This window comes from Giraffa tippelskirchi, chromosome 7 (genome assembly GCF_054371585.1).
Source record: "Giraffa tippelskirchi isolate mGirTip1 chromosome 7, T2T-mGirTip1v1.2.pri, whole genome shotgun sequence".
Classification (NCBI taxonomy): Eukaryota; Metazoa; Chordata; class Mammalia; order Artiodactyla; family Giraffidae; genus Giraffa; species Giraffa tippelskirchi.
Window position 1 is genome coordinate 119,891,692 of NC_137281.1, and position 18,048 is coordinate 119,909,739.

Below are 18,048 nucleotides of genomic sequence, written 5' to 3' on the forward strand. Positions count from 1 at the left end.
TCCAGCATTCCAGAAAGTTTTAAAGTGACCCCATCTACTTATTCTTATATCATCCATTTTATACACAATAGCTCTAGGATAACATACTCAGTCCCACTTCTTGTCCATTTAAACCCTATCAGGCACTCCTGTTTACAACAAAAATATACCTCATAATCTCCAAACTAAAAAATCTACTGTTTCCTGTCCAAGATCAAAGCCCCCATAGTGGGCTAACCAGATAATATCTTAACACAGGATGTACATTTCTGAAAATTCAAAATTCCTAGAAAGGACCTGGTTGTTTAACATATCCAAGTCACTTCATTTCTTTGAGCTTCTGTAAAGCAAAAGGGTTTATCTAGCACTGACCTAATAAAAAATTCTATTACTGCCTGATTTTATAATGTGCAATTGTAGCCACATTCCCAGCAAAATTAAACTTTTTCCTGAAAAAATAAGTCAATGGAATCGGAATAGTGTTTTTCTAGCTGCAGGCTGCAAGCCATTAAATAAATCACGAAATCAATTTAGTAGATGCACTGCCTGTCAGCATAAAACAAAACAAGCTTAAACAGAATAAAATAAAAGAGAATAGGAAATCTCAGGTTGCATTTTAGTAGTCAATACTGTTTTGTGATTACTTGTTTCAATTTTATATTAAAGTGTGTACCGGGTTAGGATGGCACATTTTTGATGTCTGACATACACTACTCTAAAGTTGTAGTCAGACCGGTCCGAAGATGACCCTTTTAGGGGTATGAGAGGTCCTTCCTCTTCCAATCACACACATGTGTGTGTGTGAGGACAGATTTTCTTCACAAGCTTCAACCAAAACCTTTCTCAAGATTGAATGCAGAAGCAGGTATGAGAATTCAGCTGTTTTCATTTGAGGCAGATACCAAAAATGCTTTCAAAACTGTAAATAATTCTACTCTTCAATTTTCAGAAAACAAGTCACTTAAAATCTTAAAATGCTATTTTACGTTAACTCGTTTATTATTGTACAACGAATTTTTAAAATTTATGCCTTAATTACTATTACAGTAAATAAAAATAGATACAATCCGCATAGACAAAAGCATTTTTGAATCCGCAACAACTTGAGAACAGCTGATTCGCATACAACAAAGGACTGCAGGCCTGACTCCAGGCGGGATTAACACGGTCACAGGCCCTTCCTGGGAGCCCCCAAATACCACCCGCTCCACTGACACTCAGACCTGATGTACCCAGGTGAGAATCCTCGCGAATAAGAACAGATATTGACGAAGGGCGGGGTTGCTGGACCTAAGAGCGTGGGCAAGTGTGGGTTCAAAGTGCAAGCGAAAACAAGCTTCCAGTAGAAAATGAGACTTTTAGCAAATCTTTGCGACACTGTCGCGTTTCGTTGGTTCCGTGCCGTAAACGCAATCGGGGAGCTGCTCCCGGTTAAGACTGCGGCGGACGTGCGCTGCAATGGCGGATATGGAGGACCTATTCGGGAGCGACGCCGACAGCGATCCTGAGCGTAAAGGTGGGGTCCACAGGGCTTTGGTGGAGGCGAGCGTGGTGGGCCTTCTGCGGCGGGAGCCCGACAGCGACCCGATTCCGGGTCTGTGAACGCTCTGGCGCCGCTGGCGGATGGCGCTTCCTGTACTCCTGCCCCAGCGCCCCCTGCCCTCCCGGCGGTGCCAGCTTTTCCCGAGGGAGGGGATGAAGGGACAGATGCAGAGTGTGTGCCTCGAGGTTCTTGGTGTCCATCGAGCAAGCCGAGCCTAGGAGCACGGGGAGCGAAGGGGGCGCGGGGCGGGAATGGAGGCCGGTGAGCCGGCGCAGCGAGAGGAGGAACCTTAGAGTCCTGCTCTGTCCTACCTTGCACATGGACTATTGTGAATGAATGGAAATGACGTGTTCAGGAACATGGGTATGGGCTGGGCGAATTTGCAGAGGGGCTCTGGTTGTCCATTTGAATGAAACCGGAATGTGGCGTGATGGAAAGTTTAAAATGTCTGAGTGAGAAGACTGAGAAGGTTACTGGGGTAGGGCTGCATATAGGTGTTACGCGCTGGAGATAATGTGTCCTCCGAGAACCTGTGCAAAACCTCTAGAACTTCTTGAGTCGGTGGTATTAGATTGGGCAGCATATGAAGTCTGTGTTTGGAGAGAAGGGATGAAGGATTTGGTGATGAAATAAATTAATACATGTATGTTCGTGATGCAGGGGAGCACCAAGTGGAATCTAGTGTGAGGGCTCTACCAGGTTGAACGTCCTGAAGGTTCTGGTCAGGATAGGTCTGGAAGTATAGAGCCCTTACACTAACTCTTGTTCCACTTTGCTAATGTTTTCATTACCCCGTCATCTGTATTTGTCCTTATCCCATCCACCCTTCACGGCACTGGAGCCATGCGAACCCTCGGATCACTCACTTCCATGAAGTTCATTCATTCATCATTTATAGATCCCCTATCATGTTATAGCTACTTTGCTAAGTGTAGGGGTTATAATGATGCAAAGATCATCCCCCCTCCCTCAGTTAACCTCATTGCTTAATACATAAATAATTGAATAGGTAGAAGCAATAGTGAGTGAGTGAAGGTCTCCTGCAGAGGTGAGGGTCGGAAATGGCCTGCCGCAGGGACAGGGGCAATGGCAGCTGCAACCCTGAGAAGCGTGTGTTGACATAAGTCCTTTCGGGAGGTCTCCAGTAGCCCTAACAGAGAGCCTGTAGACTCCAAGACTGGGTTGCCTCAGTTGTTGGTGTTAGTTGCTCAGTCGTGTCCAGCTGTTTGTGACTCCATGAACTGTAGCCCGCCAGGCTCCTCTGTCCATGGAATTCTCCAGGCAAGGATACTGGAGTGGGTTGCCATTCCCTTCTCCAGGGGATCCTTCTGACCCAGGGATTGAACCCAAGTCACCTGCATTGCTGCATTCCTAACCATCTGAGAGTTGTTAGGCCAAAGAACTAACAGGGAGGGAGCACAGCCTAACTCATCAGCAGACAATTGGATTAAAGATTTACTGAGCAAAGCCCTGCGCCTGAGAGCAAGACCCAGTTTTCCCCACAGCCAGTCCCTCCCATCAGCAGACTTACACAGTCCTCTTATCCTCATCCATCAGACGGCAGACAGAAGCAAGAACTTCATAATCCCACAGCTTTCAGAAAGAAAACCACAATCACAGAAATCTAACCAAAATGATCACATATGAAGCTATGAGTCGTGCCATGCAGGGCCACTCAGGACGGTCAGGTCATGGTGGAGAGTTCTGACAAAACGTTGTGTGGCCTGTAGGCTCTTAGTTCCCCAACCAGGGATTGAACCTGGGCCACGGCAGTGAAAGGTCTGAGCCCTAACTACTAGACGGCCAAGGAATTCCCAAGATTTCCTTCTTTTTTATCGTTGAATAATATTCCATTGTATATATGCCGTATTTATAGTGGCATAGATAATATTTTGTTGTTTATATGCACCACATTTGGTTTGTCTATAGATGGACATTTAGGTTGTTTCCATATCTTGATAATGCTGCAGTGAATATAGGTATGCATATATTTTTTCAAACTAATGTTTTTGTGTCCTTTGGATAAATACCCAGAAATGGACTAGCTGTATCATGTAGTAGTTCTGTTCTTTTTCTGAAACATTTCCATGCTGTTTTCCATAGTGACTGCACCTCTTTACAATCCTACCGTTAGTGCGCAAATGTTCCCTTTTCTCCATATTCTCTCCAACACTTGTTATTTTTTATCTTTTTGATAATAGTCATTCCAACTGTGGTTTTGATTTTCATTTCTCTTTTGATTAGTGATGTTGAGCATCTTTTTGTGTACCTATTGGTATGTCTTTTTTGGAAAAATGTCGATTCAGGGCTTCTGCCCATTTATATAAATATATATAATATGAGTATATATTTTGGTATTAATCCTTTATCAGATATATGATTTGTGAATATTTTTATCCTATTCAATAGATTACCTTTTCATTTTGTTGATGGTTTCCTTTGCTGTGTAGAAGTGTTTTAGTTTGATATGTCACACTTGTTTATTTTTGCTTTAGTTGTCATTGTTTTTGGTGTCAAATCCAAAAAAATGATAACCAAGGCCAGTGTCAAGGAGCTTACTGCCTATGTTTTCTTCCAGGAGTTTTATAGTTTCAGGTCTGAAATTTAAGTCTAATCCATTTAGAGTTAAATTTTGTGTGTGGTGTAATAAGATAGTGGCCCAGTTTCATTCTTTTACATATTGCTATCCAGCTTTCTCAACAGCATTTATTGTCCTTTCCTCATTGTGTATTCTTGGCATGGCTCCTTTGTTGTAAATTAATTGACCATATATGTGTGGCTTTTATTTCTGAGTGTTTTATTCTGTTGCATTGATTTATGTGTCTGTAATACAGTTTGGAATCAAGGGCATGATGCCTCCAGCTTTATTCTTTTTTTCTCAAGATTACTTTGGCTGTATGGGTTTGTGTGTATGTGTGGTTTCACACAAATTTTAGAGTTCTTTGTTCTATTTCCATAAAAAATGCCATTAGAATTTTGATAGGGATTGTGTTCAAAATGTAGATTACTTTGGTTAGTGTGGATATTTTAACAATATCGATTCTTCCAATCCATGAGCGATCTTTCCATTTATTTGTGTCTTCAGTTTCTTTCATCAGTGTATTGTAGTTTTCACTGTACAGGTCTTTCACCTATTTTGGTTAAATTTATTCCTAAGTATTTTATTCTTTTTGTTGCAGTTATAAGTGGGATTATTTTCTTAATTTCTCTGTTAGCTTATTATTGATGTATTTTGATTGAAACACAACTGTATATTGATTTTATATTCTGCAACTTTACTAAATTTATTTATTAGTCCTAACAGTTTTCTGGTGGAGTCTGTAGGATTTTCTGTATATAGTATGTCATCTGCAAATAGTGACAGTTTTAGTTCTTTTCAGTTTGGTTGCTGAATATGCCATTTTTATGTGAACAATTCAGTGGTATTTAGTACATTAAAAATGTCCTGCAGCCACCACCTCTGTTTAGTTCTAAAACATTTTCATCACCTCAAAATAAAATACCACACCCAATGAGCAGTTACTTACCATTTGCTCCTTTCACTAGCCCCTGTCAACCACCAATCTGCTTTTTACATCTGTGGATTTTCTATGTTCTGGACATTTCATATAAATGGAATCATACAACATGTGGCTTTTTGTGTCTGATTTCTATCTCTTACCATTGTGTTTTTGAAATTCATCCATATTGTATGTATCAGTACTTCATTTCTTTTTAATGACTGAATGGTATTCACTCTATGTATATATCCCAGTTTGTTTATCTCTTTAGCCATTGGTGAAGTTTGGATTGTTTCCATCTTTTGGCTATTTAAATAGTGATGCTGTGAACATTTGTTTACAAGTATTTGTGTAAGTGCCTGTTTTCAATTCTCTTGGGGTGGAATTGTACATATATATGTAGGGGTGGAACTGCTGAGTCATATGATTCTTTGTTTTACTTTTTGAGGAGCAACCATACCATTTTTGGACCAGCAAACCATTTTTGTAACCATTTTACATTAGCACCAGCAATGTTTGAGGGTTCTATTTCTTCACATCTTTGCCAATACCTATTTTACCGTTTTTTACCCCTTTTTAAAATATAGCCATCACTGTTGGTGTCAAGTGATATTTCATTGTGGTTTCTTTTTGCATTTCCTAATGGCCAGTGATGTTGAGCATCTTTTCATGTACTTGTTTCATGTTTGTGTAACCGTGGAAAAATGTATATTAAAGTCCAATGTCCATTTTTAAAATGGGTTGTTTTGTTTTTTTGTTGTTGTTGTAAACATTCTTTATTTATTCCAGATTGTTGTTGTTCAGTTGCCCAGTCATGTTTGACTCTTTGCGACCCCATAGACTGCAGCATGCCAGGCTTCCTTGTCCTTCACCATCTCCTGGAGCTTGCTCAAACTCATCTCCACTGAGTCGGTGATGCCATCCAACCATCTCATCCTCTGTCGTCCCCTTCTTCTGTCTTCAATCTTTCCCAGCCTTAGGGTCTTTTCTAATGATTCGGCTCTGTGCATCAGGTGGCCAAAGTATTGGAGCTTCAGTTTCAGCATCAGTCCTTTCAATGAACATTCAGGATTGATTTCCTTTATGATTGACTGGTTTGATCTTGCAGTCCAAGGGACTCTCGTGGCTTTTCCAACACCACAGTTCAGAAGCATCAGTTCTTCAGTGCTCAGCTTTCTTATGGTTCAGCTCTCACATCCGTACATGACTACTGGAAAAATCATAGCTTTGACCAGACAGACCTTTGTCGGCAAATATTGTCTCTGCTTTTTAGTAAGCTGTCTAGATTTGTCATAGCTTTTCTTCCAAGGAGCAAGCGTCTTTTAATTCCATGGCTGCAGTCACCATCTGCAGTGATTTTGGAGCCCAAGAAAATAAAGTCTCTCACTGTTTCCATTACATATGTGTCAGATATATAGTTTGCAGATCTGTTCTCCCATTCTGTAGGTTGTTTTTTCACTTTTTTGATAATATCCTTTCTTGCACAAAAGCTGTTCATTTTGAGGAAGTCCAGTTTATCTTTTGTTGTTCATAATTCCTTCATTTTTGAAGAATAGTTTTGCTGAATATAGAGGTCTTGATTGACTGTTTCAGCACTTTGAATATTTCATCCCATTGCCTCCTGGTTTTTATGGTTTCTGATGAGAAATCAGCTGTTATCCTTATCAATGATCTCTTTGTATGGGATGAGTTGTTTCTTTTTTGCTGCTTTTAGGATTTTTCTTTGTCTTAGGCGGTTCGATAATGATGCTCTTGGGTGCTGTCTCTTTAACTTTATCCTTCTTGGTATTTGTTAAACCGCTTCGATGTGTATGCTCATGTGTTACGTCAGATTTGGGAAGTTTTGGGCTGTTACTTCTTCAAATATATTTCTTGTCCCTTTCTCTTTTTTCTCTTCTTCTGGAACCCCCGTTATGCATAGATTGGTACACTTGCTGTTTTCTTACAAGTATTTTAGACTCTTCATTTTCTGTTCAGTTTTTTGAAAAATAATATCTGTCTTTTTATTGATATTCTGTATTTGATAAGATATCATTTTCATTGTCTGGGCTTCTTTAGGGACAAATTGTAACTTTTCTTTCACATTTATGGGCCATACTTCATTGTTTCTTTGCAGGCATTATAATTTTTTGTTGATAATTGGACATTTTGAAATTATATTGTGGCAATTCAGGACAGTACACTCCTTCCCCATCACCACCCCCAGCATTTATTGTTGCTATTTGTTGTAGTAATTGTTGACTCTTTTGAACTAATTTTGTAAAGTCTTCAATTTTTGTTGTATGTGACCACTGAAGTTTCTGCTCCATTAGCTTAGGAGTCAGCTAGTGATTAGACAGAGTTTTCCTTATACGCAGAAAAAAGAAACAGCAGTCACAGAAACTTGCAGACTTCACAGGTTGTCTCTCTGTGTGTGTTAGGGCATGCTTTCAACACTCCACCAAGTAGTTTACATCCTGTCTTTGCTTTCATTTCTTGCTTTCATGGAGCCTGAAGATCAACTGGAAGTGAGGTCTTAGGGCCCTCTTGGTTCTCTCTTGAGCATGTGCACAGCCCTGGGGAGGTGCATGGCTTTCCCGATTGCTAAGAATAGATGGGAGGGTTTTATTTGTTTGTTTGTTTCATTTATTGTGGGAGGTTTTTTTTCTCTATGACAAACTTTTAATTTTGTATTAGGATATAGCTCATTAACAATATTGTGTTTGTTTCAGGAGAACAGTGAAGGGACTCAGCCATACATATACATGTATCCATTCTCCCCCAAACCCCTCTCTCATCGAGGCTGCCAAATAACGTTGAGCAGAGTTCCATGCGCTATACAATAGGTCTTTGTTGGTTATCCATTTTGAATATTGCAGCGTGTACATAATCTTCCCAAAGTCCCTAACTGTCCCTTCCCCTCAGCAACTATAAGTTTGTTTTCTAAGTCTACGAATCTCTTTCTGTTTTGTAAGTAAGTTCATTTGTATGGTTCCTTTTTAGATTTCACATATAAGGGATGTTATACAATGTTTCTCCTTCTCTGTCTGACTTATGTCACTCAGTATGACTCTCTCTAGGTCCATCCATATTGCTGCAAATGGCATTATTTCATTATTTTTTAATGGCTGAGTAATATTCCATTGTATGTATGTGCCACATCTTAATCCATTCCTCTGTTGATGGACATTTAGGTTGCTTCCTTGTCTTGAGTGTTGTGAACAGTGCTGCAGTGAACACTGGGGAGCATGTGTCCTTTCAGATCATTTTTTTCTCTGGATATAAGCCCAGGAGTGGGATTGCAGGGTCATATGGTAACTCTATTTTTAGTTTTATGAGGAACCTCCATACTATTCTCCATAGTGGCTGCACCAATTTACATTCCCACCGACAGTGTTGGAGGCTTCCCTTCTCTCCACACCCTCTCCAGCATTTGTTGTTTGTGGATTTTTTGATGATAATCATTCTGACCCGTGTGAGGTGATATCTCATTGTAGTCTTGATTTGCATTTCTCCAATAATTAGCGATGTTGCACATCTTTTCATGTGCTTGTTGTCCATCTGTGTGTCCTCTTTGGAGAAACGTCTGTTTGGGTCTTCTGTCCATTTTTCGAGTGGGTTATTTGTTTTGATACTGTTAAGTGTCATAAGCTGTTTGTAAATTTTGGAGACTAATCCCTTATTGGTCATATCATTTGCAAGTGTTTTCTCCCAATCTGTGGGTTGTCTTTTCATTTTGCTTATTGTTTCCTTTGCTATACAAAAGCTTTTGAGTTTAAATAGGTCCCGTTGTTTATTTTTATTTCCATTATTCTGGAAGGTGGATTGAAAGAGATCTTGCTGTGATTTATGTGAGAGTGTTCTGCCTATGTTTTCCTCTAGAAGTTTTATCATCCTTTTAAAGTCCTTACTCCCCATATTATGTCATTCCTCAGCCTTTTCAACCAAGCTTTTTAGTTAGTCTGTTGTTTGCCCCAACTGTTATTCATTGTCCCAAGCAGACACAACTAATACATCTACCTGTAAAATGTTTTGAGTAGCCACCTTAGCAGCAAGAGAGTTCCAAGTTAGGTGAGATGAAGTCAAGTCCTTTGAGCCAGTCCCTTGTGATCCACCAGACAGATCAGAACTAACAACCGTGATTCTTTGTGAATGAGGTGCCGTCTGCTCCCTCCATTAGTGGCACATGTGCCAGAAATTCAGGGTATTATCTTCAAGGCACTGTTGACCAAGGGGTGGGTTGGGGGCAGTGGGAGGTGGGGGTACGGACCAGAGTATGTTAGAAGATCCCAAAGTTCTGTTTTTTAACAGATTCAGCTTTTTTTTTTTTTGCTTCATTAAACATTAGCCTGGTTGTTGCAACTTTTTAGTTTCCAGAGTCTGAGAAGATAGGTTCTAACAGCTTTTAACAAGTTTTTTCATTGCTTTTTATGTTGGGATGGACTTTTAGTGTTCCTTATTCTGCTTTTTTTTTGCTTAACATCACCCTGTGTTTATGTGATCCCATAGATTCTGACTCTGGATCAGGCTCGGATTCTGATCAAGAGAATATTGCTTCTGGCAGTAACGCCTCAGGGAGTGAAAGCGATCAAGATGAAAGAGATGACGCAGGAAAACCAAGTAATAAGGAACTGTTTGGAGATGACAGTGAGGATGAGGGAGCCTCTCATCATAGTGGGAGTGATAATCACTCTGAAGGATCAGACAATAGATCAGAAGCTTCTGAGCACTCTGACCATGAAGACAATGATCCCTCAGATGTAGATCAGCACAGTGGATCAGAAACCCGAAATGACAATGACGATGAGGATGAGGGTCATAGATCAGATGGAGGGAGTCATCACTCGGAAGCAGAAGGTTCTGAAAAAGCACCCTCAGATGATGAAAAATGGGGCAGAGAAGATAAAAGCGATCAGTCAGATGATGAAAAGATACAAAATTCTGATGATGAGGAGAGGGCACAAGGGTCTGATGAAGATAAACTGCAGAATTCTGATGATGAGAAAATGCAGAACACAGATGATGAGGAGAGGCCCCAGCTTTCAGAGGATGAGCGACAACAGCTGTCTGAGGAGGAGAAGGCTAATTCTGATGATGAACGGCCAGCAGCTTCTGATAACGATGATGAGAAACAGAACTCGGATGACGAAGAGCGGCCACAGATATCTGATGAGGAGAAAATGCAAAATTCTGATGATGAAAGGCCACAGCCCTCGGATGACGAGCACAGGCATTCAGATGATGAAGAGGAGCAGGACCGTAAATCAGGTAATACACTTATGAGAACCAAGGTGGTTTAGTAGAAGCATTGAGGTACAGCAGGGGCTCATTGATTCTTTTTATGGTCCCACCTTTATTACTCTGGTTTTTCTCTTCTGTTCCTCTATTTCAGCCATTTCTAACTCGATACATTTTACTTGTAAACATTTTCCTAATCCGTGTATTATTTGTGTCTTTTCCCCTTCCATTTCATTGATGATAGATCAGGAAGAAAAAAATGTAAAGAGGAAAGTCTTAGAGCAAGGTATATAGTGCTAAGGTAGCTAGATACCGAATAGAGTTAGTTCCATTTTTGTGGGTAACTGAAGAGCATGCCCCAGATGAGAAGAGATGTGCCTGGGGGAAAAAACCCTAGTGCCATTGAAATGCCCAGTTTCCAGTTCAGTTTGTTAGAGATCCAAAATTTCATCCTCCAGAGGTCATCGGGCTCCAAGGAGTTTACTCAGACTAACCACAGGAAGTTATAAAAATTGAATTGCAAAATTGTTTCAAGAGCATCAGTTATTTTTCTCTTATCATTGTATCCTTTGGGGGGAAATCTGTGTTGGATACCAAATTGTAACAGTCAGGAGGTTGCCTGAGGAGCATAATATCCAGAAAATGACAACACAGGCTAGATGATCTCAGTGAGTTATGATAGCCTGACACATGCATCCTCATCCTGGGGAGATGTGCTTGGATCAGAACATTCATTCCCTGAAGACAGCAGGAAACATAGAACGGAACTTTGGCTTTTGGATCCCTTTTCATAATAGCCACTTACACTGTTTTCTTGAAGTTAACACATTCTTCATATAGAATATTAAAACGGTTAACCATCTGATTTCTTTGTGTTATATAAAACTCACTTTGACTAAGTTGGAAGTCTTCCTGTAGTAATATCTGGGTTGCTTCATTTTTATAAGTAATTTATTATATATTGATTCTGTCTTCTTGGAGAGCTGCAGTATGGGGAGTGGGAGGTCTTTTCCCCTGGAATACATACCTCAGGATAGCTTTCAAAACTGCGTTTTAACATTATTTAGGAGAGGAGGTCAAAAGTTTCCAGAGTTGGATATAGGTCTATATAGACTATAGGACTGCAGTAAGTATTCAATAACTAATTTTGGGTAGAGTTATTTGTACTGGGAATACCCAGAATCATTAAGGCTTATGAACTACTTCCCAAATACCAGCAGACTAACATAAAACTAAGGCAGGAGTCTTGTCGCTGGTCATGCTGCTTAACTAGTTCTCCAGTGGTTGGGTTTTGAAGTTTAAAATTACGTGAACAGTTGTACCATCCAGAAATAATACATTTGTGTCTTCCATTACAGTATATTTACTTCTCTTTTGTCTTCTGTATTGAATGATATATAAATTTAAAGTTTCAGAACTGCTTTTGTCATTTTCCCAAGTTTTTCTGCTTACAAAAACCAATGTTCCTTTTTTAAATTTTATTTCGAAATTAACCGTAGTAAGTTGATTTTTGTGTGTGTATGTAGAGTTCTCTTAACATTAACGCATGTATAGAGTTTTGTAACCATCACCACAGTCATGATACAGAATGGTTCTGTCAGCCCTAAAACACTCCCTCACGCTGTCCCTTTTGTAGTCATATACCTCCCCACCTGGGACCCTTAACAACTCTTACTGTGTTCTGTCACTGTAGTTTTGTCTTTTTGAGACTGTCATCTTATAAATGAAATCAGACAGTAGTGGCGCCTTTTTTCTTTAACTTATTGTAATGCATTTGAAATTCATCCAAATCGTTACTGGTATCAGTAGTTCATTCTTGGTTATTACTGAGTAGTTTTCCATTGTATGGGTGGTCCATGGTTTGTTTATCTCCAATGTTGCTTTTCAAACACAAAAAATCAAAGTGATGGTATGACTGTGATTATGCAGAACTTCTGATTCTACTCTTACAGAATCTGCAAGAGGCAGTGATAGTGAGGATGAAGTTTTACGAATGAAACGCAAGAATGCAATTGCATCTGATTCAGAAGCGGAGAGTGACACTGAGGTACCAAAAGGTACTCTACTTTCTTCTTTAATATATCTATATTTCCATTCCTCTCTCTGCGTTTAACTATAGTACATTTCCAACCCTGGGTGTTTACCCCAGACTGCAGGACTCACAGAAAAGAGTGTGGACACATTTAGTGTACCCAGGGAAGTTGTACAGATTGAGAAACTGCTCACACTTAAGTAGTTGAAGAACCTGCTTCATTTGTAGTCCCAAGTGAGTCTGCTGTTAGGGGCCCGAGGCTCTGTTGAGGAGGAAGTGGCATTGCCTGTTCTTTGGGTTGAGTAGTGACACTTCTAGGACAGCTTGTTAGCTTGTTCTTAGGTTCTTTATAGGTTAATATTGGATGAAGAAGCTGATTCTTCAAGCTATTTTAGATGAAGAGTTCATAAAAACTCAGTGTTAGGTAAGGTAGGTTTTTTCTAAGGATAGATCTATCTGGACTTCCCTGGTAGCTCAGCTGGTAAAGAATCTGCCTGCAATGCGGGAGACCTGGATTTGACCCCTGGGTTGGGAAGATCCCCTGGAGAAGGGAATGGCTACCCACTCCAGTAGAATAGCCTGGAGAATTCCATGGACAGAAGAGCCTGGTGGCTACAGTCCATGGGGTTACAAAGAGTCAGACATGACTGAGTGACTTTGAGCAGGTTCCCTGAAGCTCAAATGGTAAAGAATCTGCCTGTGATGCAGGAGACCAGGGTTCGATCCCTGAATTGGGAAATTCCTCTGGAGAAGGGAATGGCAATCCACTCCAGTATTCTTGCCTGGAGAATTCCATGGACAGAGAAGCCTGGAGGGCTACAGTCCGTGGGGTCGCAAAGAGTCAGACACGACTGAGTGACTAACACACACACACAAGATCTGCCTGTTTATATCTATGTATGACTATATTTCAAATGGCAAATTACTATACAATAAAGATGTTAGTATAAAATTTACAGTAAACATAATTTTGATAATTTAATTTGCACAGCCATTATTGTGCTGAATGGTAGTTAGGCATTAATGTTAAATAGCTTATATAAATTATCACAAGTAACAGTATAACTAAAGCAAACATTTAGCAGGACAACTAGAGAGAAAAGGAGACAGCTGGACCGAACAACAAGCTCTGGGATTTACTTAAAGATCTTTGCGTCTATAACTCCTAGTTATGCACATGGACTTTGGAATCAGATAACCCAAGTTAGAATCTTTGTGGTTCTACTTTCCAACTGTATGATTTTCATCAAATTAATTACTTACTAAATTTCAGTTTCTGATCTGTAAGAGCGAGATGATGCTAACTAATCACCTTATAGTGTTGTTGTGAGAATCAGATATATTAATTACTTTATTTTGTTCACATTTATTGAGAATCTGCTTTGTACTAGTACTATTCTGTGCCCTCGGAATGTAGCAGTAATCAAAGATGTCTCCCTGTAGAACCCACATTCTGTTGGGGTCAGGGTAGGTTAGGAAGACTGATGATAACACAGTAAGTAAATGAAATATATAGCATGTTGCTGCTGCTGCTGCTAAGTCACTTCAGTCGTGTCCGACTCTGTGTGACCCCATAGACGGCAGCCCACCAGGCTCCGCCGTCCCTGGGATTCTCCAGGCAAGAACACTGGAGTGGGTTGCCATTTCCTTCTCCAATATAGCATGTTAGATAGTGATAAAACCTAGGAAGAAAATAATCAGGTGGGCACATGAGCATAGTCTGGAACCAAACCTGAGATATCTCCAAGGTATTCCTGTATTCCATGGTCTGGATGTATCAGTTTATCCATTTACGAACTGAAAGACATCTTGGTTGCTTCTAAATTTCGTTAATTATGAGTAAAGCTGCTGTAGACATTTGTGTGCAGGTTTTTGTAAGGATATAAGTGTGTAGATCCTTCGGGTAAATACCAAGGAGCACAATTTCTGGGGCATCTGGTAAGACTATGTTTAGTTTGGTAAGAAACTGCCAGACTGTCTTCCAAAGCGGGTATGCCATTTTGCGTTCCTACCTGAATCAGTGAATGAGAGTTCCTGTTACTCCACATTTTTGCCAGCATTTGATCTTGTCAGGGTTCTGAATTTTGGCAATTTTAATAGGTTTCCTTCTCTTTTTCAGTGATTTGTCCTTTACCTTGTCTTAGTGACTCACTCTCATGATTTTACCCTAGACCATGTCATTACCAAAATTGTAACTCTTCTATAATCTCAGTTTCAAGCAGTCTACCTTTTGACCACCCTCCTATCTTCTGTCATCTCCTTTACTACCCCACTTTGGTTTATTACAGATTATTGTTGATGTTGTTGTTTTGCCTGTACCTGGGTGAAATTCTTCCTGAGAGGAGGGGAGCCTGGGTAGACATGACCTGTAACTTTAAAACTTGAAGGATGATGTGGAGAATAGGCCTGTGTGGTGTGCTTAAGCCCCAAATTTGAGTATCTGGACTGTAGGAGGATATTTGGGCTCCTGAGGAATAAAGGAAAGTGGAAAAACAAGGATGCAGTAAGTAAAGGAGGAAAGGAGTGCCTCCTGTGCACTTTGCCCTTCACTGGATTTGCCCTCTTCTCTCTGCACAGACACTCTAGTTAGATCTGTGAGTGCCAGGCTCAGAGTTGTGTTTGGGTGGTTTCCAAGTGCCGGGTCTAGAAACTTTAGGAATATGTTGAAGTGATAGCTTTGAAGAATCATTGTTACAGGTATTAAATACTGTGCCTTTTTCCTCTTGCATTGAAGATAATAGTGGAACAATGGATCTCTTTGGAGGTGCAGATGATATATCTTCAGGGAGTGATGGGGAAGATAAACCACCCACTCCAGGACAGCCTGTTGTAAGTAAAATTACCAATGAGAACTGGAAGAGAGAACTAAGTGTCTCTTTTATGCCAGGAAGAGGAAGTCGGTAACTGAATTACAGTATGGAAATACAGTGAATGTGTGACTTCCTCATTTATGTAGAGAACTCCTGGTTATAAGGAGGATTAGAAAAAACTGCCTTGAAACGTCCTTCCGTGGAATACTACTCAGCAGTAAAAAGGATTTATATATGCAACAACTTGGATGAAGTTTACTGATATATGAAATTTACTGATATATGCAGCAACTTGGATGAAGTTCCAGGGAATTATGCTGAGTGAGAAACAGCCAGTCCCAAAAGGTTAAGACTGTATAAATCCACTCCTATAACAGTCTTGAAATGACAGAATTATAGAAATGGAGACAAGATTAATGGAGATTATAGCATCGGGATGAGGGCAAGAGGGAAGTGGATCCTGGCTGTAAAAGGGCAGTGTGAATCCTTGTGGTGATGGAATGTGGTGTGGAATGTCCTTTATCTGCCTGGGTCAGGTCAGTCTCCTGGTTGTGATATTGTACTGTAGTTTTTGCAAGATGTTGTCACTGGGGGAAAGAAGATAGAAAGAAAGAACTGCCTGGTGTGAGGTGGGCCCACACCTAAAGAGACTAGACTACATGGACCTGTGAATTGAATAACATTTATTTGAATGTTTTTCTTGTTCATGTCAGCATGTGTGTTTTGTTGATAATTTTCTCTAATTTTAATTGACAAAGTGACTTCATATTCAAGTGTCTGTTAATTTCACATTTCTGTTGGTGAGTATGTGGAAGATAGATTTATCATAAAAGAGATGTTTTCTTACTTTGATGCTTCTATACTGATCTTGCTTTTCCATGAGGGTTTTGAGGGGTTGGTTGGTAGAGATGGATAATAGCCCTGAAGTCATGTCTTATTATACTTCTTATCTGCCTAAATGATTAAAGCATGGAAATGGAGCCGGACCATCTCTAAAGTCCCATCAAGCTCTAAAATTCTGTGACTCTTACTAGGATGAAAATGGATTGCCTCAAGATCAACAGGAGGAGGAGCCAATTCCTGAGACCAGAATAGAAGTAGAAATACCCAAAGTAAACACTGATTTAGGAAATGACTTATATTTTGTTAAGCTGCCCAACTTTCTCAGTGTAGAACCCAGGTAAGGGGATCAGTTGATAGTTTTTTAATGTTGGCTAGAAATATGTAGAATGTTGATATTTTTCTTACTTGGTGAGAATTGGCCAGTCACAAAATGGAAAACTGGTTATGTATCTCTGAAAAAATAAAAACCAAATATATCCTGTGATAGAAAAAGTATGGACTATTGGTAAAGGAGATTTATAATTATAATTGTTTTTAGCAGTCTGTTACTTATGAATTAACAGATATCACTAGTCTTGGGTGTTTCTGACTAATGAAGCCCTGAAAAAACTGAAATTGAGAGTAGTTAAGTTTGCTAGAAAAACTGCAGATGTCCTTTATAGCAGCCGTTGTGAATCTAGAAAAACTAATGGTTTGGATTGTTAAACAGCATTGATGGATATTATTCACTAAGTGACATGCAAGCTCTTTGTGCTATTTAAAAATTTTTTCCTAAGCAAAATGTAGAAAGCTAGGGTATATGTGGCCTACTTGTTCAGAGACTTACATAAGAACTAAGAGTACTTGAATATTTAGCTTTGCTTGCTCTTTATTTCAAGCAATATGTATTAATACCAAATTTCAAGAAGGTGTAGTAATTTGAATACATCCTTATAGTTGAACATGAAGAGATTTGACTATTGTGATTTTTAGTTATTATGATTTTTTAAAGTTGCTTTATATAGCAGGAATATTTCTTACAAAATATGATTAATAGTTTATTTTAAAAACAATTTGTAGACCATTTGATCCTCAGTATTATGAAGATGAATTTGAAGATGAAGAAATGCTGGATGAAGAAGGTCGAACCAGGTTAAAATTAAAGGTACCATTATGTGCTTTACCCCTTTCTTTTTTTCTTTTATAAAGTAAAACCTGGGGATACTAACTTGAGACTTAAGCTTTTAGAAGTGATCTTCTCTGTTTCCTGTGTCAACAAATGAATTGTCTACCTTTTCAGAATTTATTTTAGAAAATAACATAGCTTTTCCTCTGTAAAGGCATCACTTTTCTATCACTTTTTTTTTTTTTTTGCTATATTGCATCTTTTGGTGCTTTAAAAAAATTATTAGCTACTTTCTTCAGAATAAGTTGTACTGTGGTTTGTGTTTAGAACACCTCCCTCCATATTTGTTGTGGGTTATGTTCTAGCAACTTCCTGCAAGGGGAAATTATCTTCAGGCTGTTTGATCTATGGATGAACAAATCATATACAAAAGAAGAATTTATTACTGGTACCTAACACTTCACCACATGGCTGTGTTTGTATTTTTCCAATTGTTCTTGTTCACTATTAGGAGAGATTTTTATTATACTAAATTCCTATTAATGCTTCTCTTTGAGACCTTGTACTGTCTGGTTACTCTGTCCAAGGAGGGCCTCTAATTTTCCTTTAATCAAGGAGGATGTAGGTTTAAGTAGAGGGTTTAGAGCTGAGTTGTAGCACAGTAACAAGAAACAGTTGAACTCATGATATCAAAACTGGTGCTATGCATTTTAAATTCTTAAATCTGAAGATTTCCTGTAAATATGTTTTTTTCCAGTAGATATTGTACATGGTATTAAAATATTAAGAAGTGAGAGTCCAGCCTTCTTAGAATTCAGGGGCTAAACTTATAGAATAATTCCATCTTTTCAAGTTTAATGGATCCATAAGTACCTAAAGAACCTTGATATAAAATGGTTTCTCTAAAATGCATGAGCTTCCCAAGCTTTTCAGTGAAATTTCATTACTCCTCCCACTTAATGGAAATGTAAATCAGATGAGAAAATGGAGATAAACAGGCACCATTAACTTGGTCAAGG

The 18,048-nt window shown here is 39.2% G+C and overlaps 1 protein-coding gene across 4 annotated transcripts in view; it reads left to right on the forward strand.

Moving 5' to 3' along the window:
- Positions 1–1,371: 1,371 nt before the first annotated feature.
- The window catches only part of LEO1 (LEO1 component of Paf1/RNA polymerase II complex), a 32,407-nt gene continuing 15,730 nt past the window's right edge, over positions 1,372–18,048 (forward strand). For 3 of the 4 annotated variants that reach the window (XM_081508213.1, XM_081508211.1, XM_081508212.1), the window contains exons 1-6: positions 1,372–1,495; positions 9,511–10,269; positions 12,192–12,296; positions 15,006–15,100; positions 16,116–16,261; positions 16,984–17,068. In XM_081508213.1, coding sequence (XP_081364339.1) covers positions 1,438–1,495; positions 9,511–10,269; positions 12,192–12,296; positions 15,006–15,100; positions 16,116–16,261; positions 16,984–17,068 — 1,248 coding nt within the window. In that variant the 5' untranslated portion in view covers positions 1,372–1,437. The remainder of the gene's footprint in view (positions 1,496–9,510; positions 10,270–12,191; positions 12,297–15,005; positions 15,101–16,115; positions 16,262–16,983; positions 17,069–18,048) is intronic. The other variant, XM_081508214.1, reaches the window with a different exon arrangement.